A 24150-nucleotide genomic window follows, 5' to 3' on the forward strand; every position below is an offset into this window, starting at 1 on the left:
CCTGGGTTCACTCTGCAGTCCAGGTTGGCTTTAATTTTGGAGTCCCCTGCCTCAGCCTATCGAGTGTTATAATTGCAGATGGTGTCTCCCCTAGTGGACTGCATGTTGATCTGCACTTACTGAAAAGACTTGGGTCCCCTCAGTGTTGCTGTGGCTCTCAGGTCACCATGGCTTGTCTGTTCTGGAAGCTTGCTGTCCAGTGAGTGCCTGCCTAGTTCTCTTGCTGATGCTGGCTTCATGATTACATCTGATAATGAGGGTTCTTTGACATCACTCTTTAGAACTGACTGCTGGTTGGGGCCCACTTGAAAGTGAATGTTAGAGTTAGATTATTTCCACAGAATAGTTGTGAGGTTTTGATTGAGATTACATGGATGTGCTGGTCAGTTTTGGAAGAATGGCTGTCTTTACAGTATTCTTTACCATGAACGGGGCTTACCCTAGCTTCCCTTAGGTGTTCTTTCACCCTGCCTCAGTTGTGTACACACACACACACGCACACGCACACGCACACGCACACGGAGAGTGTGTAAATGGATAAGTGTGTGTATATGTTTGCGTACTCTGTGCAGGTTAAGAGGGCAGTTTTGTTCATTGTCCATCATATTCTGGCAACTGGACGTGGATTATCAGGTTTGGTGGCAAGTGCCTTTACCCTCAAGCCAGCTCACTGGTTCCCTTCCACGTGCCCTTTGTGGTTTTCTGTTGTGGAGACCATACACATCTTCCATTTATAATTTGTTTCTTTGTGTCTTTTGTTGTCTGTAATAATCCCAAACCTTCCCTTCATGCCATTCAGTTGTCTTCTGGATTTTGCTGTTTCTAATACGTAAATACTCTGATGGTGGTTGTTCTATTTGTCTACTTTTTTTTTTCTCTCTTTCCTCCATTTCCCTCTTTTGATTCATTCTCCTTATATAGTCCAGGTTGGGTTCAAACTCTGGCTTTTCCTGCCTCAGCCCCCTACATCCTGAGATTATAAGCGTGCACTACCATAACAAATTGCTTTTGTTGTTGTTGTTGTTGTTGTTGTTGTTGTTGTTGTTTTTTGAGACAGGGTTTCTCTGTGTAGCTTTGCGCCTTTCCTGGAACTCACTTGGTAGCCCAGGCTGGCCTCAAACTCACCAGAGATCCACCTGGCTCTGCCTCCTGAGTGCTGGGATTAAAGGTGTGCGCCACCACCGCCCGGCTAACACATTGCTTTTGCTTTTAAAACCAGTTTCGTTGGGGTTAGAGAGATGACTCAGTGGTTAAGAGCACCTGCTTAAGCAGAGGCCCCAGGTTTATTTATTTCCCAGAACTTATGCTTGACAGCTCATAAATGTCCATAACTCCAGCTCCAGGAGCATGCAGGGCCTCCAGCCTCTGTGGAAACCTGCTCGTGTGCGTGTGTGCGTGTGTGTGTGTGTGTGTGTGTGTGTGTGTGTGTGTGTGTGTGTATTCATAAAACTAAAAAAAAAAAAATAAATTTGTAAAGACTTCCCATCAGCTTTTAAAATCCCCTTTTAAGCTTCGAATAGATTTATAAGTTTTTGTATGTGTTCTTAACCACTGAACCATCTCTTCAACCTCTTTTATTTTCTCCTTTTGTCTTTGGTGTTTAACTTGCTGGTGTGACTTTTCTCTTAATTGCATTTACATTGAGTGGAAAAAGCTCTGCCTGGATTTGCTGGATTATTGTGTCTGTGAATCTGACTTTTACATCTTACAAAGCTGTTTTTCTTTTCCTCATAGTTTGGGATTTGAGCTCTGTATTGTTAACACTTTACCTCTTGGAGACCCTGTGGCCATCAGGCCTGTTCTTCCTCCCTGGGTGCCTCAGTTCTCTCCCTAGTTAAAGGGGTGGAGCTCTTGAGTCATTGCTTGGGTCTTGGTAAATCTACCATGAAAACGAGACTCCTGGTCTCTGGCTTTTGCTCTGTGTGTCTCTTATGGTTGTTTTTGGACATCTGTTTTGGTGACTCATAAGTAATGAATGAATTTGATTCTTCTGCCGTCAGGCCTTGCTCTTGGTGGGCCACCGTAGGTGGTGTGTCTCTCTTCAAAGGGGTTTTAAATGCACAGCCTGCCCCTCACTCCACCCCCATTTTCCCCACCTGGCCAGCACTTTCTTTTATTTTTCTCATTTTGGTTTTTTGAGACAGGGTTTCTCTGTATAGTCCAGGCCGTCCTGGAACTCACTCTGTAGATCAGGCTGGCCTCGAACTTGGAGATCTGCTGGCCTCTGCCTTTGAGTGCCACCACCACCGGGATGCACTTTCTGATTTTAGAAAGGTGTTCCCCAGTGTGGATCAGCGGGGGAGTAGGACCACACCTCACTTCCTGGGTGTGCCTTGGCTCTTCTTGGTCACTGCTTTCAGCAGCTGTTTGGGAAGTGCTGTCTTGTGCCATCCTGCTTGCTGCACACTGCTTCTAAATGGTTGTTTGGGCTCACTTCTTCAGGCTTTAGTCAGGAAGAAGCTGTGAATTCTTGTCTCCTAAATATCCCCACTCTTATTTTCTAACACATTTCACTTGTTTGTGTGTGAATGTTGAGATTTCATTAGAATCTGTATCCATTCCCCCACAAGAGGAATGTCTCCCTCCTCCAGCCCATGTCTCTTGTTGGTTCTCTGTGTACTCTGTGTCCTTGGTGCTGTGGAGTTCTTGAGTTTTGTATTTCTGTTACTATTTTTTATTGCTACTTTGTCCTTTCTCTTGGATTCATTTTTTTAGAGTATGTGCTCAAGTAAGGTTTTGTTTTGTTTCGGTTTTTTTTTGAGAGACTGAAGAGAGTTATAAATGGTAAACTTTATGAATCCACAATTTCCAAAAATGGTGCTATTTGTTCCACTGAAAGAGTAATTTGGCCAGAGACACTGCTGTGTTAGCCCTCAGCTTCCAGTTTGGTTAATTCTGTTTGTTACGAGATTTCCCTACATTTGAGGCCTCTTGCTTTTTCATTTTACTCCATCCTCCTGCTTTTCACCACAGAACGTGAGTGTGTGTGTGTGTGTGTGTGTGTGTGTGTGTGTGTTAGTTTAAACCTCATGTACGGTTGGTACTTGGTGAACCCTTGTGTAAAGATGTAACACTCATCTTGGAACTTGAGAAATGAATCTTTGTAAGCATGTATTTCCTTTTTCCTCTCCCCCTCAAGATCTTTGCTGATGGCTGGGAGAGCTGGAATCTAGCTTTCCTTTTGCACATCTGACTCTTATACATTTCTTCTCTTCATGAAACTGAGCTGTGTACTTGCAGCTCACTCATCTCATTGATTGACTTTTCAGTCATGGTTTAGGGGATTAGTGATGTTCTTTGTGTCTCTCTATCCTTTCCATTAATTAAGTTTGTTCTTTAACCCTTGCACATATGTACATAATTCATGCTGGCCTCTCATCCCAGCTGTCCTGTCTTCTTCCTTCCTTCAGATACTCTCTCTCATATTACTGTCCTCTACATTGTGACCCACTGAGTTTAACCAGGGCAGTCTGTGTGACCATGGGTTCTGGAGCCTGGTGGGGCCTGGTGGGTCACCAGTTGGAGTACAGCTGAGGACAGTGACGTCCCTTCTCCCAGAATTTGTTGGCAGCCAGTAGATCAGCAGGGATGGGTAAGGCCCCAGGAGCCTCTCTCCCACCCATGACTGATTGTTTTACTGTGGGACAGCCTTTTATGTCTCCTTTTTTTTTTTTCTTTGTAAATGAAAAAAATTTATTTAAAACCTGTTACTTAAAAATTTAGACTAGCCAGGCGGTGATGGCGCACACCTTTAATCTCAGCACTCAGGAGGCAGAGGCAGGCGGACTGTGAGTTCGAGGCCTGCCTGGGCTACAGAGTGAGTTCCAGGACAGGCTCCAAAGCTACACAGAGAAACCCTGTCTCAAAAAACAAAACGAAAAGAAACAAACAAAAATTTAGACTATACCTAAATTTTTAATGTTTGGTGGCTCAAAACCTACAACCCCAGCACTTGGAAGACTGAGGAAGGAGGAGGATTATAGGTTTGAAGCCAGCCTAGTCTATACAGCAGGACCCTGCTTCAACAGTCTAGTAATAAGAATTAAAGTGTTCTAGGTAGTAGAATATGTTTCATAATTTCCAATAAAAACGTTTACTTTTTATTTAACAAGATATGGTTCAGGAGGACCTCAAAAAAAAAAAAAGGTAGCAATTAAGCTTAGAAAAGCTACAAAAGAGACTTGGACTTTTCAAATGGTTACTTAGGTTCCATTTCCTGAAATGGGCTGCACACATGAAGCTCTGGAGGAAGGAAGTACTGTTGGTGAAGTGGGGATGCACTCCCCACTTGGCTTTCCCATTATAGGTGGGGTCACACCACACTGTGGGCGGCTACAAAACAGCTGATATTCAAGCTGAGAGACTTGGGCTTTTTGAAGGAAGTCTACTTAACACCCATGGCATTGTCAAAGACCCCAGTGCCACAAGAACATTTTACAAAATAGTATTTATAGGTTTCATGAAATATGAACAAACCTGCAATAATCTGACACTTGGTTGAAAAGTCGATGCAAGTTGGATTACTAAATACACGTGAAGCCAAGGAGTCGACATTCCCCATAAAAATAAGGTAGTCCTTCAAGGTCTTGGCTGCCCTGTCCTGTTGTTCCCATACCTACTGGGTATATGTGGAAAGGTGGGCCTCAACCCCTGGCCTGCACCAATTCCAGGAACTGCCAGTCCTTGGCTGAGCACACTGCTGTATGGCGTGTATCCATGATTAAGACCTAAACCAAACGGCCTCGTCTGTGTGTTCAGAATAACTGGGCTCATGTTTTTCCCAGGGTATTAAATGCAAACTCCGGAGGTGGGCTGGTAGGTTTGGATGGTGTTGATGTGATGGGGGGTCGCGTCATCAGTATGCTTCAAAAGAGGCATAGGGATTATGTGATGGTCTGAGAAGTGCAGGACGTTGTGGGCAATAGGCCCAGACAGTAAGGCAGGTCTAATCCAATCATCCTTGAAATCTAAACAGTCAGAGTGGACACAAGTGTGTACAGCCTGCTGGTCACGTGAGCAAGAACCATCTGTTCATTGGCATCTCGTCAAATTCTTGCATGTACTGATCCAGCCAATGAGCCAAATCCGAGGGTCCAAAGTGTTCATTTCGGACTTCTAAGACTCCATCCAAGGTAGACACCTCTCTGATCAGCTTGTCCAACTGACCAATAACATGAGGTGGTGTTGTCTGGAGAAGAACTTTCCCACTGTACACACTCATGGGATACATGGTGCCAACTGTCATCAGGGCAATGGCAATTGCAGATGCAGTATCTACAGCAAAGTGATTATTAATTTCAATCGGCATGTATGTTATACAGAGAGCAAATGCCCCAGCAAGGTCAATCAGGACAAATGGATTCATGTGGGGCAAGAAGACACTGCTGAGTCCTGGGATAATCCCACACAAGCTTCGACTAAGGTCTGACACGGGCTCTTGAAGCCAGCTCGTACTAACAGCTTCAGAGACATAAGCAAAAGGTTTATTCCAAATAGAAAGCATCGTGAACAGGTTGAAAGAAAGAGCCACAAAAGTACCAACTAATAATCTTCCCGTGTATATCTCAGGCTGCTCCAAAAAGCATTCTGCACTTTCTTTGAGTATAAAGAGGGCTTCCAACTGTGCCAAGACGGTAGAAGCAAACACAGTCAGGACTTCTAATCTCTCAAACCCAAATGAATAGGCAGGGCTGGGTTTCCTCATCATTACCCAGTACTTATTAAACATGTTATTAAACTAAAAAGACCAGAAATGGTCAGGTAAGTATAAGCAGTTAAAGCTATACTGTTGGTAGAGCTGCACCACGTGAGCAGGAAGCCAGTGCCTAGCACGTTGACTGCACCAAAGAGAAGTATCTTCCAGGACCTGCGGTCGGCTGCTACAAGTCTAAATTCCTGTAGTAACTTTCCAAAAAAGGATCTATCTCTGCGGCTTTCGAAAGAGATGAAATGTCCCCATGGTAAGGAGCCGTACAGCTCCCGCTGGAAGACGCTCTGGGAGTTCCCTCTTATGTCTCTCTATGGATAGGAATTGCTATTTTTTAATGACTCTGAGCATAGACACTCTGTGTGCAGTTTGGGTTTAGTGTCCTTCTTTTTTGGTTCTGTAACTTCCCTTAGATTTTGTTCCTCACCCCAGTTGCCCATTTACCTGTTGAAGGTTTTTCTTACAGTGTATACTGCTGGTGATATGAGAGAATGAGAGAGATTGGTGGCCATATGAGAATTTCTGGTGTCAGGACTCCTTGCTTCTCCATTTCCTCCATCTAGTCTGAAGTGAAGGTTCCTTTAATACAAAAACTTCAGGCCATTCCTGCAGGTTTTATAAAACTGTCCTGATCTGCATGTTGATCACCTGGAAGCTCTGACACTTTGCACTCCTGGACTATACTGCTCATATCAGTTCAACCAGTACTAAACTATAGGGATGGGATCCAGGCCTCAGGAAAGCTCAAAGGCCTTTTAGATGCTTCCGTCACACAAATGCAGTTGAGAACAGCCACAAATCAAATATAAATTCTAAGACCTATTTAGACAATAGCCTCTTTGTAGATAGGCATATCTAATAGTGGGCATTTAAGTAGATTTTTCAGCTCCACAACCAGTTTTTATGTATGGCAATGGTGCCTACATGCCCTGTTTTGATCTTGGTGTACATGTGCGTCTGGCTGTGAGATACAGGAGACTATTTGGTACAGTATTAGTGCCTTGAAAGAATTGATCTGTTGAAGCAACAACAGGCATCTTGTAAGATGTCCTCAAGGGTAGGTGATTGAGTTTTCTCTAATTATGATCAAGTTTTAGAGAATGCCAAGCATGCATGCCATTGCAGTTTTAATAAGGGTTGAATTTAAAAACAAATTTTCTGTGGTAATAATATTGCATTCTTTGTTGCTTATAAGCTCCACACAAGGTGATAAAAGAGAAGTGTGGGTGCTCAGAGCTGTGGCTGACACATGCAAACAGTGGATAAGAGCTGGAGTGCTAGTGTTTGGTTTTTGTTTTGTTTTTACTTTCATTGATTCTTTGTGAATTTCACATCATACATTCTGATCATACTTATCTCCCTGTCCCCTTGCATCTGTCCTCTGCCCTTACAACCCCCCCCCCAAAAAAAAACAAAAAACAAAACCAAATTTAAAAGAAAAACCAGAAAACCAAACCAAAATCATCACCATCACCATCACCATCACCATCACTATCACCACCATCATCACTATCATCACCATCACCATCACCGTCATCGTTGTGATGTTGTGGAAGCTGTAGTGTGGCCTGTTGAGACACACAGTTTACCCTTTAGTCTGTTATCTTTACTTGCAAGTGTTCGTGGGTCTTACTCTGGTTTCTGCTACACCACTAATAATGGGCTCTCACTGGGGCTCCTCTTGGATATCCTGTTGTTGTCCTGTGTCAAGGAAATCTTGCTGTTTTGGATCTGTAGGTTTGTCCTCTTCACATGCTCCTACAGTTCATAGATGAAGTGGATGTTGGGATGGGACAATTCATAGCCCTGTTTCTGGGCCTGGGTGGTAGCTGGGTAGGTCAGCTCATCAACTTGCTATCATCATCACTACCTGGAAGCCTACAGTAAGGTGCAGGGCCGGCTCTCCTGCTCTCAGGTCCTCAGGTCTAGGTCCCCTTCACTCACATCACCAGGGCCAGCTCTACTGTTTTGCTCAGGCAAGGGCTCTTTCCTGATTGCTGTTGGGGGCATATGAAGTGGGGTGGGGTCAGCTTATTTGCTCTCATGCTGTCAGGCCTCTGACAAAAGGGTTAGCTGTAGTGTGGTCCCCAGGTGGGGTGCAGGGCCCACTCTCCTGTATGCTGTTGATGGTGTAGGGCAGGGCTAATTCTCTCACTCCTGTGACCCCAGGGCCAGCTCTCTCTCCTGCCACAGGTAGCAGGGGGTGGAGGAGGGATGGCTTCTTTCCCTTACCCATACCACTACATGGCAGATGAGGTGGGACGGGGTCAGCTCACCTGCCCTCATGCTGTCAAAGTTGGCTCACTTGTGTCTTTGTCACCAAACACAGGATTAGCTCTAGTGTGCTTCCCAGGTGAGGTGCACACCTACGGTGAGGTGTGGGGCTATCCTTCCCGAGTGCGGGTGCCAGCTGTCTCCTCAGGAGTAGGGCCAGCTCGTCTGCTGCAGTATCCAGCGAGGGGCAGTGTCAGCCATCCCAGGGCCAGAGAAGGGTGGTGGCCAACTCAACCTAGCTTCTAATGACCCCTATGCTAACACAGGCCATGGACATCACCACAGACCCAGCTGTAGCAGGTTGGGCCCAGACACCTCCAAGACACCAGTGGCAGCACAGGCCCCTCAGACCAGCACAGCTCTGGCAGCAGCATGGCCCCTGGGCATCAACATGGTCCCTAGTGGCTGGTTAGACTCCGGGCATCTGCAGAACCCTTGGTGGCAACTAGAGCCACACGGATGCCACCCCAGCCTCTGCAGGGTCATGGACCCAGACATGGTCCTAGGCAGCAGCCCAGGCCCAGATGTCTTCATGGCTCCAGGTGGCATCACTGGCCACCCAGATAAGCATGGCCCTGGATACAGCATGGTCCTTGGACACGACATGGTTTAAGAGGGCTGACCAAACCCTGGTCATCCAAACGGCCCTCAGTGACAACAGGAGCCCCACACATCAACTCAGACCCTGGCTGCTGTAGGCCATGGACCCCAAGCATCCACACCATGGGCCCTGGTGACATTATGGGTCAGGGCATCAACATAGATCCCGGCTGAGGTAGGACCACAGACCCAGACAGAGTCCTTGGCAGCAGCCTGGACCAGATTGTTACTATGGCCCCATGTGACTGTGCAGGCCACCCAGATTGGCATTCCCGCCTCCCTCATGCCGTCAGGGTTGGCTCACTTGTGTCTTTGTCACCAGCCACAGGATCAGCTCTAGTGTGCTACTACTGACCCTACTCCTGAGGTGGCCCAGAACACAGGTCCCTGTACAGCCCCCAGTGATTACAGGAACAACAGACATCAACACAGGTCCTGGATCAAGACCTGGCCCTTGGTCATAGCCCAAGCCGAGACATCTCCCTGGACTCTTGTGGCCAGCTGGCCATTCATGTCAGCCTGTTCCTCACCACCCTCACCTCTCCAGATCCACTTCTTCCCAGTCCATGAACCATTGCACCTCTCCATCTCTTCCGCCTCTCCCTCTTCCACCTCCCCACCCTGTATTCTCTCACCGCAGTGATGACCATCTGTCCAGTGCCAGGGCTCTGGGTGGGGTCACAGGTGACACTTGGTTGAGTCCTGCCTGCCCCAGTCATAAGGAATGATGGGGAGCTGTTGCCTTTCCTTCCGTGCCCAGAACTAGAGACCTTGGGCAGCACTTGGTAGGATGGGACCTGATTCAGGCCTGGGCTGGGCCTGTGGCTCCTGGTTGGTTGTGACCCACAGGTATTAGTGCACTTGGTAGGATGGGACCTGATTCAGGCCTGGGCTGGGCCTGTGGCTCCTGGGGTTGTGACCCCACAGGTATTAGTGCTATTTTCACCTATGACTTAACTTCTCTGGTTTCCTGATTCAAGAAAACAGTGGTATTTTCATTTGAATGTCTTGCCACCATTTTTAGAACTGGGTACAGCCTTGAAATGCAGTTCAATTTTAGGGTATTAGATAAGAATGAAGTCTGGTTAGATTTTACTTGATGAACGTATGTGTGGTAGATTTTAAATGGTCCTGGCTTGCTAAAAGTTGATTTATAGCAAAAGACAGGAGGGTAATTAGCATGAAATAAAGACTACAAAGTGAGGTCCTGTAATGTGTTTTTAAAAACACGTACAGCACATTATTGCGTTTGTGGTATGTTTTCCTTTGAAGCTGTTGATTGATATGGGTGGTAGGTTGACATAAGCAGAGGACTCCTGGCTCTTGTGTTTGCTGTTTGCTGTTGGTGTGTTTAATGAGCAGTGGTTGCAGAAAACATCAGGCAGTTTGGTTCTTAGTAATTTAAAGTGTAGGAATTTGTCCTCACAAGGCCTGAGGTGGTTCCTGCCTCCATGTGAAAGGGTTTGGTTGGTTTTTACTGCTCATCATGGAGAGGGACAGCCGTAGTGTGACCATGGATCACATCTGCCTTAGGGGGTCTTCTTCCTTGAGAGTCTGCAGAGGACCTGACACTGCTAATAAGTAACTCTTCAAGCTTTAGGCCTTCTACCTTCATATAGTCAACCTTCATATAGTCATTGCAGCATTCATGTGAGACAGTGTGTTACAACTTAAGACTGGCAGCTCTGAGGTCTCTTCCCTGCTGGCCTTGCAGGTCCAATGACCTAGGCTTGATCTCCAGAGTCCACGAACTGGAAGGGGAGGAAAGCACCAGTTCCATGGGGTTGTGTTCTGGCTTCCAGGTGTTCCCTGGCTGCACATGCACATATCCATATGCACCAATCCTGCAGTCACTAAAGTCCGTGTGTGTGTGTGTGTGTGTGTGTGTGTGTGTGTGTGTGTATGTGTGTGTAGGGGGGGTCTCAGAAAAGACAGACTAAGTTGCTTAGGATCATGCAGCCAGCATTACAAAGCTGTAATGTAGTTTTCCTCAGAGAAGCTCAAGGCACTTAAAAATCTCCTAGTGATTTTAGTCATAAACTATTATAATTAAGGCATAACTAGCTGCCTATTTTTGCCTTTCCCCATGAACTGTCCTTAAAACATCCTAACTTTTTGACATTAATGGCACAGTGATGGGGCCCTCGGAGGAGGGCGTGAGTGATAGAGCATCACATTAACTCCAGCACGGTGGAGAATACAGCGTCAGTTCTAGAGCTCAGGCCATTAACTCCAGAAACACCTTTAGTTTAAGTGACTCTCAGGGTTGCTTGTGCTGAAGTTAGTCAGGAGAGCCCTTGCTGCAGAGCTCACACATGTGAGCCCTCCAGTGTGTAGTTGGAGCCTTCTGGGTCTAAGTTGATGCTTTACTAGGAAACCTGTGCAAGTAGTGTGCCAAGAGGCTCTGGCTAGGTGTTTCTGCTCACCTGGTCATTGACTGGTTTTTCCTAATAAAATGAGTATGAAGACACTTATAAACAGTTGTTTTCTCTGGGTCCTCAAAAGTTGAGCCAAAGGGGACACAGATATGCTCCACAATGGACAGGTAGATGGTAAAGAGGATGCCTGCTCTGTGATGTACAGCACAGATAAATGCATCAGTGGTTGCTGCACAGTTAAATGATTGCTGGTGATTTCTGGTGTACCTTTCAGGTGTTCACAGTAAACCCTTCGGTCCTATGTGAACTAGGAACAAACGCTGTGTTTTTAATAAACTCTTCTCCCCAGAGTTGTTAATAGTTAGCAAAATTACTTGAATTGTATTTCTTCTTCCTAGCCCAGACCAGATTCAAATTGTTAGTAGGAAAATTAAATTTAGACAAATATCTAAATTTAGACAAGTAACTAAAATTGGGAGTTGACCGTGAAGGCATGTTTATGTTATACCTGTTTAAGACTGGATCCTTCATAGAATGAAGTTCCATGTATGTAGGATTATGTGGAGCATTCATTTGTGGACCATGGAAAGGATTTTCATACACAGTGTATGAAAAGGCAGACAGGTGTATAGACTGAACATGTGTGTGTTTAATACTTTCATAAGAGCTGTAGTACTTATCTACTTTAAGCCCCCCCCCCCCCCCCCATGGGGAGACTGTCTTACTGTATAGCCAGCCCTCACTGACTGGAACTCATTATGTAGACCAGGTTGGCCTCCCACTCACAGGGATCTGCCTGCTTTGCCCTCTTTGAGTACTGGGGCTAAAGGTGTGTGCCACCATGTCAGGCTGTTTTAATCTATTTTAGTTGTCTTCATAATGTTCAGAAGAAGCCAGTCACCGTGCCAGCCACCCAGTAGGCACTGTTTTCATTTGGGTGGGGGCTGGTGCTCTGGGGAGACTTCACAGTGTCCCTTGCTCTTGCAACAGTCTTCACTGCTCCCCCACCCCCAACAGTAAGCATTTTACTGTATTCTACAGTGTTGGGTGAGTTTTCAAGTCCACCGTCTTTCTTAAAAGCATCTTTTGTTCATTTCCTAGTCTACTGCCCATGTTTTAATTTCTCCTTCTAATTATGGATGATCCTTTCTGATGTTTTCTTCAAATGGATCTTAACTGTTTCCACTCACATAGTCTAATAACATTTGGCAGACCTGGGGAAGACTGAACTACTCTGCCATGGTTGCAGTGTTGACCAGCTGCTGTATGTGCAGATCCATGGACTGTGATGAACTAAAGGCAAGACTGAGTCCCTTCCCTGGGAGAGCAGACACAAGGAAACAGATGTGAAAGCAGCTCTGGCAAGGACACAGACCTGTGCGTCCTTCCTCCTTGAAAAGGTGCACAGTGGTTAGCAATGGCCACTCCATGCTCACAAGTCACATAAGGGGAGACATACTTCTGCCAGAGGGCTGCAGTGGGAGTAAGGAACTCCGGGTTTTAGTCTCCTTGTCTCCCTGAGCTGAGAAACAAGGAGCACATTCTCTTTGGCTTTCTTATGTCCTGTCTTCATTTTTTCCATCTAGTACTTCTTAACTGAGTCTTGTAAGCTGCAGGTTCTGTGGCACACCATGTTTGCTGTTCCCTCATGTCGCACTCTCCAGTTACTGTTAGTAGCTAATATCCTGTGTGCTTACTGCTAGAGAGTAGAGCAGTCTGAAGTGTGTGCGTTTGTATGGTGACTTCACTGGGCTCTGACGACTAAGATGAGCTGGTTTGTGCGTATTTGTGCCTGGAGATCTGTGACTGGGAATTTTAGGCTGTTAGTTCTTTGTTTTTAAAAGTAAAAATGATGTCTGTAGCGAGAGGAAGGGCACCCTGAGAGCATCACTTGTTTCTTTGGAGATGGCCACGGGCCTAGCTGGTGTTTCCTAGAGGCTGTCAGATGCTCTTGGACTTGGTCTTCTAGGGCTTGACCTGAGCAGAGAATAGGTCTGTGTTTTTGCCGCTGAAGATTTTTGTTGTCTTTTTTGTTGAAATAGCTCTCTTGGTCTCCAGTCAGTGTTTAGACTATTAGTAAATTATCAGTCCAATACATCCAGCTGATTTGTCTTCCTGTTTCTAAATTGGAAGTGAGAAGTAGCTAATTAACTGAATTTTAACCTAGCATATCTGAACACTTTAAAAATATGTGTAGTATATATACACTGATGTCCTTTGAAGTAAACCTATTTTTCAAGACCTTTTTCTATGTTGAATTAAAAGCAAACTGTATCCCATGTGTATTTTGTAAGTTGCCCCTGTGTGTCATACAGTATCTTGGTTTCATTTATAAATGCAAATAAAGGTACCTGCGAGACATGGTGTATGTAGACTGTTACAGAATCAGAGATTGGCACAGCCACTTGGGAAGCTTTTCATTTCGAAGGGAACCCACATCCGCACACCCAAAGCCTAAGGACACTGACAGAAATGCTGAGAGGAGAGCCCAGCAGCTTGCTGTTTGGGATTTTGTGTGTTGCCATATGAACCACGTGCCGTCCTGACACACTGTTAAGCTAGGCTGGCTTCATTTTATTTTGCTAACTGATGATCTTTAGACCACAGGCCCTGTCTCCCTCGGTGGCATGTGCTGTCAGGAAGGTTGGGGAGGGGCTCCCTGGTTGGTGTGAGGATGAATGTGACCCACCACTTTCCCTGGTGCACAGGTGTTCCTTTCCTCGGCTGAATGCTGTCTGATTTTCGTTCTTTGTAATTCACCTGTATGGAGATTAAGAAAGCTCAGTTTTGTTAAGTAAGCGTCAAAGCAGAATGAATATGCTAGGCTCTTCGGTAGGAAATACTGGCTAGCTCCCTTTATAATGAGCATTTAAAAAGTACCCTCTAAAATCTGGAAACTGCTTCCTGTCCTGTATGGAATACAGAACAGTGCTGAAATAGTCCTCCTTAATTTTGGTCTGAACGAACAAAAGTGTCTGTGTTTATCCCTGCCTAATGCATCACAAGTCTGCTGACACACTAACCTTGGAGTCTTGGCTGCCGTTAATCAGGCCTGTGAACCGGCAGGAAAGACGTACCTAACGCACTCCATCAGTGCACTTGCATATGGAAGCTCTCACAGGGGAGCTGCCCGTGCCAGCTGAGGGTTACCTGCCCACTGCAGTTATTGTATGTAATTATCGAGCCAATCTGTTCAGCCCAGCAGGGTTTAGATGGTAATCATGAAGCAACACTTTGGAAAAGAAAGATGTAAGGCATTCTCCCCTTCCCTCATCAGCTGTGTGAAGTTAGAGCCATTCTCATGGCTGTGTTTGAGAAGCAATACCTTCTTACACAAATCTCTTAAGTGGATGCCATGGCAAGTTCCTTAAGGTTTATTCGTGTTGTTTCTGTGTGTGTGAGCTCTTTTTGTCAGGTACCGACCGACTAGGTTCCTCTGAGTTCTGACCTTGTACAACCACCTTATACATGACTTAAAACAGTGGGGTTGATGGTGGTGAACCTACAGCGCTTCTAAGTACTGGACAGGAACGTGGTAGCTTGCACAGGTCGGCTTTTTCTATCAAGGGCAGAACCTTCGGTTACCAGTAGAAAGAATGCTGTGCTGTCAGTGAATATTATCTTCTGCAGCGGACACAAAATGGCCTGCAGCAAGGAACACTCTGAGATGAAGTTGAACTTAATTGCTAGACAGTGCAAGTGAGGACGTCCTGATACATCATGGTGTGGAGTCTGGGACACGTCAGATACATTCCTAAATGATCCAGAATTACTTCAGGGAACTTAGAGAGGCTTTGAATTGGAATTCGGACTGCTACACGTTTAACTTTGGACCTAACATAGGATAAGGCTACATGAAAACTGTTTTATATTTGTTGCCAACATCCGTCTATAAATACACCTAATAAAGAAATGTTAGCTCATTAAATGACTCAGCACAGAGTTGGATTAGCTCAGTCTTGTAGAGTGTTTGTGAAGAGGGGAGGGCCAAGGAGTACAAGCACATTCTCCAGATAACACAGCCAGGAGCATAGAAGATGGAGAATTTGAACGGCTCCCAGACAGTCGGGAGAACTTTGTGTGAATAAGGTCACTCACAGCAATGTTGATGGACTCCAGTATTTGCTAAGAAGCATTCTAAAGAAAAACTGGTTCATGGGAAGAATTTGACACCAAATTTAGATTGCGGGTGTGAGGTGAGGTGTGTATCTTTCTGTTTCTCAGGCTCACAGCCTCTGCATCTTCCTCCATCCATGCACACAGAAGAATGAGTGTCATGGCCTGTGAAGGCGGCAGCACGTTGGTAAACATTTCAGGTCCTGAAAGAGTTTCTTCTTGCTGAAGCGGGACGTAGTGGCAGACTAAAGCATGGGAAGGCAGAGGTGGTGGGAGAAAAGACCCTCCTCACCCAGGGACTGGGGCTGGAGGCCTCATGCTCCTAATCCTTCCCATAGGTTCTTGTGTATGTTTGAGACTCTCACACTTACATCTGCTAACTTATGTGTATGTGTGTATGTGAGCACCAGACTATATCTCTCTCCCTCTTTCAACTTTCTTTCATGTGTAAGAAGCGGAGGAAAGAGGTGGAAGAAAGCACCGTGTGCAGTGTGGAAGACATGGAGTGCGCAGATACCCAGGTGGAAGAGGCCATGCAGACTCGTAAGTGAGGAACCTTGCTTATCCTTTCTTAATACAAGTTGCCCTTCCTCTCATGACAGGCTAACCATGTGAGTCATAATGTTTCGATTTGATCATAAACTACTTTGTGGGTACGATTGTATTGCATAGTATGTATTAGAGTGGTTTCATACACACACTATGTCGCTTATTCTCCACAGCAGTCATCACTGGGACTTGGGTGGTAGAGAGCAGAACTGCCTGTCAGGCCCACAGCTTTCCACCCCCTTACACCAAGCTACAAAGCTCATGGCATGCTCAAGCCACAGTCCACTTCTCTGCTGCTCACCCCAGCCAGTTAGGAGGTGAGGGAGTCAAGCTTGGAAGCTTCACTGTTTAAAGCAGTTGATACAAAAACATCTGAAGTCATTTCTAGTTCGAGGCTGGTGCTGAAGCCATGCCTGTACAGCAACAGTTAGAAATGGTGTCGGCAAAGGCAGCGTGCATGTGTACAGGCCAGCTAAGCCTGGACTTTCTGTGTGTTGATGTCCCTGTGGCGCTTTCCTGAACTGAGTGCTTTTTGAAGATTTCTTTCTTCTTTCTCAGCATTTTGCTTATTATTTGTTGGTCCTTGGGCATTTCTTAATTTTTGATGAATAGCCTTGTTTTGGGAAAAAATGTCATGGTAGCATAAATGCCCCGTTGACTTAGGCCAGCACCATATTTTGACAATGGCTCTGGTAGATGGTAGAAAGCAACTTTTGAAAGACAGCCACCTTTATCCTGATTTTTATTAGCATTTTCTCCTCTATAGTATGAATCCAACATGGTTGGGTTCATCTGCATTTACTCAGAGTCCCTGGGATACCAGGAGTGTGTCCGTTCACTACGGAGGCCAACGCTCTGTAGTAGTTCGCTTCCTTCTAATGCTGCCGTCTCCCATCTGCTACTGTTTGTTTTTACTGCCTCCTTCCCTGTCTTGTTCATTTTGTTACTAGGAAGTGAGGAGTCCCAAGGAGCAGTACATGGAAGCATGTCTGAGCCAGAGGCGAGCTGCAGCAGCTCTGACAGTGAGTGGGAATGAACCAAGTAGCTCTGATGAAGACGTTCTGTCTTACCTTTGAACACACCCTCAAGCTGTAAAGCAGCCTTGTCATCACAGCTGATGCAATCCCGTGTTGTAGGCCGGACCAGGACTCGGTCCAGGAAGGTCCCGGTGTGCTTTAGTCAGATGGGCTCTCTTAGCTGCCCGGGGGTCCTTGGAAGTCTGCATGCTGCTTGATGAACACAGAGGTCATCGTTTTTGAGAGTGTGTGACTCCAAAGTCTGCGTTTAACTGTGAACCCTTCTTGGTGCTGGCAGTTTTGGTGTAAGATTGTAGTAACTGTAACTGGCAGTCTTATATGTAACGTGTCACTGAGCTTACAGGGGACTCCTGATTTAGGACTGCTCGGATGGCTTTGCTGTAATGTTTTTTGTTTTTTGTTTTTTTTTTTAAAGACAGGGTTTCTCTGTGTCACAGCCCTAAACCAGGCTGGCCTAGAACTCAGAGATCCACCTGCCTCTGCTTCCTGATTAAAGGCATTCACAACCATGCCTGGCTGCTGTAACTTTTTAAGAATAATCAGATTCCTCTATATTCATGCAGACTCAGAATTATTTTGCTTTTGTTTTTTTCTCCTTTGAGAGGGTCTTACTATGTATCCCTGGCAGGCCTGTAACTCTAAGTAGCCTTGGGTGACCTTGAATTCAGAGATCCACTTGTCTCTGTCCCACCCCCCATAGTTGGGATTAAAGGAGTATACCCACTCTGCCCAACATTTGCTTAAATGTTTTTTGTTTTGTTTTCTTGTTGTAGGCCATTCCCCCTACCAGAGTACAAGGGTAGTTATTTTATTGTCAGAATATTCATAGAGAGAAGTATTGCCTGAGGTGGTTGGTAAATGTTACTGATTCTAGAGAGAGGAAAAAAAAAAAGGAAAGAAAGAAAACAGGCCAAGGGTAATGTAAATGTATACATTTATATTTATCAGTTTAAGTCACTTGATGGAGAGGGCATATTGCTGTCTTTGAGTTTTTAATATTTTGAGAAATATGATAAATTCCATGAATTTTGTGGTTTGGGGCTTTAGGATTTTGTGTCATAAATGTGTTTCAAGAATGACTGCCTTTAACGGCAGCTTTAGAAATGTCAGTTTCTTCATTAACAATTTTATTTTCAAACAGAGTTTATGGTTTACAATGTGGTAAGAGACTTTTCTCACCGTGTGCTCTTTTAGAATGCTGTGCCTTGCAAAATGGGAGCAACTTTCCTTTAATATCTATTTAGACCATTTGAAAACTGTGTGTAATTTTCTTGATACACCTAAGCTCATTTTGAATAGTTGGGGGTCTATTGTGTGGGAACACACTCTGAAAGCTTTCTGTGTGTTATTGTGCAGGCTGTGAGAGAAAGAGAGGGTGACGGGCGGTGCCCAGGAAGAACAGCGGCCTCTAATCCCTTTATTTTTATGCAAGGCATAATTTTTACCAATTGAGGAAATTTGGTTATTTGCTGCAAGTAATTTTTCCCCTTACAAAATGATAAGCCTTAAAAACCGTGTATATTCTCGTATTTTAAAACCATGCCAATATTTCAGAAGTGTACTAAAATTTAGTTGATGCGGCCATGATCCTTATGGCTTGTGTGCTTGTCCCTGTTGGACAGTGGGGACTGGTCTTCCGAGGGGATTTAGTTGTGAAGTACTGGGACCATACCAAACAGTCAGGTCCCAGCTGTCTCCAGGAAAACCCTCCTGGGAGGCTCCCCACTCCCCGCTCAGCTCGTTCTAAAACAGTAGAAGGGCTTCCCCAAACTCACGTACCTTACTTTTCAACTATCAGATTTTACACGTTGGTTTTATGATTAGATCTGTTGTCAGAGGTGCTGTGTTGTGAACATGGTTGTATTTTAAAGAGACCTGAGTATAGCAGAACTGATCTGAATTGCCTTGTGCAGCAGAGACTGACTCCTGGGTGACGGTCAGTTCTGCGGCTTCAGATTCCAAGGAGACAGCAACATTCTGAATTGCAGCAAGAAATGCTAAGTCTAGACCACAGAGGTATAAGCAGCGATATTTAGCTTAAGAATGAATTTACCGCAGTGTCTACCTGTGTCTTCCGACTCCAGCTCAGCAGAGTGAGCTGTTTGGTGGTGTGGATTTTGAGATGGCCGTCAGGACAGCCTCACGGTTACAGCATTTTTTGTTGTCTTTAAAATGCTATAAATAAGAGCCTCAAACTATACCATGGAATTTTTTTTTTCCGATATCAGAGCTTTTAATTTCATCCTGGTTCAGGCTTTTTAGCTTATTTTATTAGTGTAGGTTAATTGTTGGTGATAATGGTTTGTTGTGGTACTCATATGGGTTTGTTCCCCACACTTCCACGTATGCCTTTCCTCTTCCCACCTACTCCCTCTTGCTCTTCCACGGTTTCATTTGTTTACTTCCCTGGTTAGTAGTCACTACCCAGGGAATTTCATTAGGGTTCCTTCGGGGGCCTGGTAGTGGGGTTACTTAGAGGAGCAGGGGTCCTTACCACCACCCCAGCGACCATTACTGCCTGTGTATACTCAGAGGGGCTGGGCTTTGTGAGCCCCTCTAGCTACCACTGTATTACAGTTAAGAATCACCCAGATTGTTAGTCAGCTTAGTGTCCCGGCTGTGTGAGTGATGGGATGGTGCTCACAAAAGTCTTATTAAAGTTTGCTGTGACTGAACTGAACGACGGGTGAACAGAAACTAACAGAAAAAATTTAATTTTAAAACTGGTTTTCCAGCTAAGTCACTAAAACCGCCCATAATCAGAATACCTTTAGAAACTATAATTACTTGTGTGGGATTAGAGATTTTGTCTCAAATTCAAAGAAAATTCTGTTCTTCTCCAAAAAGAAGTTGATTAACTATTGACTACCAGGATGTCCTCATTCCAGTGTTGTAGGTCATTCTGGCCCAGAGAGCTTGAGGCTGGGGAAGAACACAAGGCCAGTGCTGGGCAGTGTGGTCAGGCTGGGAGAAGAACCCTCTGGGAGGTGGATAGGAGCCGTTCTGGGCCTTAGAGCAGGATTCGCTGTGAGTGCCAGCAGGGAGGACTGTCCCGTTAGCCCAGCTCATGTCCTCCAGCCCTGAGCATGGGGAGTAGGTTGTAAAAGGCAAACCCTCTTCTTTTGTGTGCCCTGTGTAACCCCAGGATACCCGCGCCCCCCCCCCCCCCCAAGGGAGACTCGGAAGTGAATGTTTCGGATTGTATATGGTGCATGGTGGGGAGAAATACTGGGATGTGTTCACTGGTGGCTAAGACAGAAAGTAAACTGACAATTCCTAGACTTCCCAGCTATAGTTAGGCCCTTGTGGGTCGAGTTCATCTCCACAGAGCTCAGTCAGTCACACATGAAGAAGAGATTTGTGTTTCTGACCCCTTGCTTTTGTGAGGTAATGATTACTGATGTGACTTTCTCTGATTCCTTTTCAAGGTTCAAGAACCAGAAAGAAAGCCCAGAAGTAAATGAGATGCCAGGATCCAACTTTTCTGCCTATTCATTTGACATTTTTCTCTTTTTTTATTTTATGTTTTATTGTCATGTGAGTCTTGTGGTGTTGTAGTAATAATTAAATGGCTATTTTTTGAAAAACAAACTTTATTAAAATGAATGTTTTGTGTACTTTATTGAAGGATAATTTCTAAAATCCCCGAGTCTTTAGTCATTACAGCCTATGTGGTTTTGGGGCTTGGGAGTGTGTGTGGCTCTGCCTGCCATGCACTCCCCGGAGTGGGTGGAGTGCTTGGCAGGCTCCTTGCTTTTAGGAAGGTGCGGAACTCCAAATAAAGGTCTCTTTTGCTCGATGTAAGCATGTAGTTTGTTATCATAATAAAGTTTGGTCTACATGAATTTTCCACAAGCATTAATTGAATACCTGCTGTATGCACAAAGAAAGTGCAGTAAATACAATGTATCTGTGAGAAACACACAGATGGTAAAGTCAGATCCTGTAAGGATAAAATGGAAGATAAGTGGTAGGAGAACAGCGGATAGTAATCAGTCACCCAGTGGTGGCAGGACCAAAGATGGTAAGCATCTGGCGCCCTTCAAGAAAGTCCTGTGAGCAGGGTGTTAGAACCTCCCAGTTTTGGTCTGAATAGTTATGGTCCCCATAGACTCGTGTGTTTGAATGCTTGGCCCATAGGGAATGGCATTGTTAGGAGATGTGGCCTTGTTGGGAAAGTGTGTATGTGTGGAAATGGGCTTTGAGGTCTCAGATGCTCAAGCTGCGCCCAGCGTGGGAAACAGACTCCTGTTGCTGCCTGCAGATCAAGATGGAGAACTCTCAGCTTTCTGCAGCACCATGTCTGCCTGCACATGTCTGCATGTCTGCTGCCATGAAGATGATGGGCTGAACCTCTGAAACTATAAGCCAGCCTCAATGAAATGTTTCCTTTATGAGTGGCTATGGTCATAGTGTCTCTTCACAGCAATAGAAACCCTGACTCCCCCACTTAGATTGTTTTTCTTACAAGTTTCATTTTTGTAGAAATAAACCAAGTTCTCTAGAGGTTTTTGTGGATTTGTTTTTCTGGTTTTCTGAGTCTGACTTACATAGTCCATTTGTCCTCAAACTCCTGACCTGCCTCAAACTCTACCTCCCAAAAGCTAGATATATTGGTGTGCGCCTGCCCTACAGTAGTTGCAAAGAATGCAGTCATGTACCTCACAATAGTTGCAGGGGTTACAGCTGTGCAGCCCACACTAGCTGCAGGGATTATGGCTGTGCAGCCCATACTAGCTGCAGGGATAACGGCTGTGTACCTCACACTAGTTGCAAGGATTACGGCTGTACAGCCCACTCTAGCTACAGGGGTTACGGCTGTGCATCTCACACTAGCTAGCTGCAGGGATTACAGTGTGCACCCCATGATAGCTGCAGGGGTTACAGCTGTGCAGCCCACACTAGCTGCAGGGATTACAGCTGTGCACCTCACACTAGCTGCAGGGATTACAGCTGTGTACCCCAACTAGCTGCAGGGATTACAGCTGTGCACCTCACACTAGCTGCAGGGATTACAGCTGTGCACCCCATGATAGCTGCAGAGGTTACAGTTGTGCAGCCCACTCTAGCTGCAGGGGTTACAGCTGTGCAGCTCACACTAGCTGCAGGGGTTACAGCTGTGCACCCCACACTAGCTGCAGGGATTATAGGTGTGTACTCCCATAAAATGCAAGATTTTTGTGATTGGAAAATTTAAAATGTAGAGTTTTCCAAGTTCTTAGAGGAATAAAGCTGGAAAATTTAGCATATTTATGAACAATTTCAAGAGACATTCTTCAAAAATTGTAATGGGTAAATCAGTTGGCTTATTTACACATGTGTAGTGTGTTTGGTAGTGGGGGCAGCTGTGGTGTATGCTCGGTATAACTGGTACAACCTAGAACAATCCTAAAGTCGTTATCTCAGTTAAGACTGAATTACCTTGAAGACAGTACTGAGTAAACTGTGACTGGCTCCGTGGACTGTTGGGTTGTAACATGACATGGTCATCATTGGGACAGGTGTTGTCAAAGGTGCAGAGGGGAGCTGCAGCTCCCAGAGGCTTGTAACTCAGTGCTCTGAAGTTAGAGCTGCAGGTCTAGGAGAAAGGAATTCATTTGGGGCAGAGACTGCTGCTTTCCTTAGAACATAGGATTGTAATACCGAGCAGTGTGTTGGTCCTAAGTCTATTTGTAACACCTAAATTGACTCCCAAGTTCTGTTTTAAACACATTGATGCTTAAAATAGGATAAAATGTGTGTGATGTGTTTTTGTCTGTGTGCCGTGGTCTTTTTTTTTTTTTAAACACAAAACACAACCTGTTGGTTAAATATTAAGAAAACAAATATTTCCTCACATATTGTTTTAAACAAGTGCTGACATTTTCTCAAATGTTACTATATTGGCAGGGCTACATAAATTAGTGAAGAGCTACTAGCCAGCAGTAGCCCGATTGATTGTCATCAGCTAGCTGGGTCCCTTGCCCTTCCGCGTCTTCACTCCCTATGGAGTACGGTTCTTCTCCGCAGGCTGAGTCACGTCAGCGCCTACAGTTGTTGCTTTTATCTGCCCATGTTGATTCCTTGAGTTTTATCAACTTGCTAGTTCCTGAGGGAGTGGGTTTTACAGTCTCTCTTTTCCCCTCACAGCCCAACATCCACACTCTTACCCTGTGCACTTGGTATGTGCTGTTTTTATTACACTTTGTCCTGTCCTCGGTGATGGGGTAGTGTCTGGCCCTTGAGGATCATTGCCTGTGCCTATACAGAGTTGTACAGCACTGCCTCAGTGTGGGGGTGTGGTTTGTCTTTGTGTATCTGGGTATGTGCTATAGAGTATTATATGTCTTTTTTATGTTGTATTTTGCAGTTATTGGAGGGTTTTAATACTACTCAGCCATTGTAGAAGATTTAAAATATACAGAAAAATGTCTTAACTACCACTCTCAGACACTCACCGTCCATAGTCACACTTTATTTTGACTTTTTATAACTTTAATATTGGACTTTAAATTCTTGCCAGCGTTTCACATTATAAACAATGTTCTTGAACAAAATTGGGTGGAAATCGTTGTCAACATCTGTGACCAATTTCCTAGATTTAAAAAGTGAACACCAGGCCGAAGACTGTGAGAGTTGCTGAACTGGTGTGTGCTCTCATGTTGTTTTGTCAAGGCCTGTCCGTTAGCACATTGCCCTGGTTTGCCTGGTCTCCATCTTGATGGCATCTAATGCTGTGGGCAGAATGTTTGTGTCCCATCTGCCTTCTGCCTTAGCCACTCTATCCCCTACCATACGTTGTGGTCTGATCTCAGGTGTGAGCGTTGGAAAGGGGATTTAGGAAAGTAATGGGGTCACCAGGGTGGGGTCTGCTGAGTGATATAAGTACTGTTGCCTGTGAGAGGAGGCAGAAGATGTGGTCTCTTTCCTGTGGATAGCTTCCCAGGAACAGCATCTACACCTTGGCCTTTGACCTGATGCCTGTTGTTTAAGCCTCAGCCAAGACGTGCTTGTTGTTCTTGGTCAGATGGAGTTGTTGCTAGCTCAGGAGTTCTTTTGTAAACTGGCTGTTGTGTCTTCTGTTCCGTGTGGTGTTTGTGTATATTGCTAATAGAAGAATGAGCAGAGCCATTCGCCGTGGGTTTTGTTGTTTGTTTCTAATTACTTTCGGATTTCCGTAAGGATGTATTTGTATGGCGTTAGTCTGTTGCACCCCATTGTCATTTCCGCCACTATATAAAAATACCTTGTAACCGGAAATCAGAAATACTCAGCATGACTCTGGTTGTAACGTTTCTGACTTTGCAGCGGAAGTGGGTTTGTTGTGTGCACGCGTGCCGTTGGGTGAGGAGGCTCACTGGTACTCTCGGAGTGTCTGTGTAGTAGCCCCTCCTGCTTTCCTCGTCCTCCGGATCAAGTTCTCATCTCAGGTCTGTCTCTGACTCGGTTTGCTTCCACAGGTGGGTTCTGAGGCCAGCATCACACCGATGGTGAGTGCCCCCGGCATGCG

At 45.2% G+C, this 24150-nt stretch overlaps 1 protein-coding gene and 1 pseudogene across 4 annotated transcripts in view; one reads left to right on the forward strand and one right to left on the reverse strand.

The window, feature by feature from the left end:
* Vrk1 (VRK serine/threonine kinase 1) overlaps positions 1-20252 on the forward strand; it is a 77117-nt gene extending 56865 nt beyond the window's left edge. For 3 of the 4 annotated variants that reach the window (XM_036206374.1, XM_036206375.1, XM_036206376.1), the window contains exons 12-13: positions 15528-15618; positions 20090-20252. In XM_036206374.1, the coding sequence (XP_036062267.1) occupies positions 15528-15618; positions 20090-20121 (123 nt within the window). In that variant the 3' untranslated portion in view covers positions 20122-20252. The remainder of the gene's footprint in view (positions 1-15527; positions 15619-20089) is intronic. The other variant, XM_036206378.1, reaches the window with a different exon arrangement.
* On the reverse strand, positions 4579-5730 carry LOC118595654 (annotated as a pseudogene).
* Positions 20253-24150: the final 3898 nt, after the last annotated feature.

This window comes from Onychomys torridus, chromosome 14 (genome assembly GCF_903995425.1).
Source record: "Onychomys torridus chromosome 14, mOncTor1.1, whole genome shotgun sequence".
In the NCBI taxonomy this organism is placed as follows: Eukaryota; Metazoa; Chordata; class Mammalia; order Rodentia; family Cricetidae; genus Onychomys; species Onychomys torridus.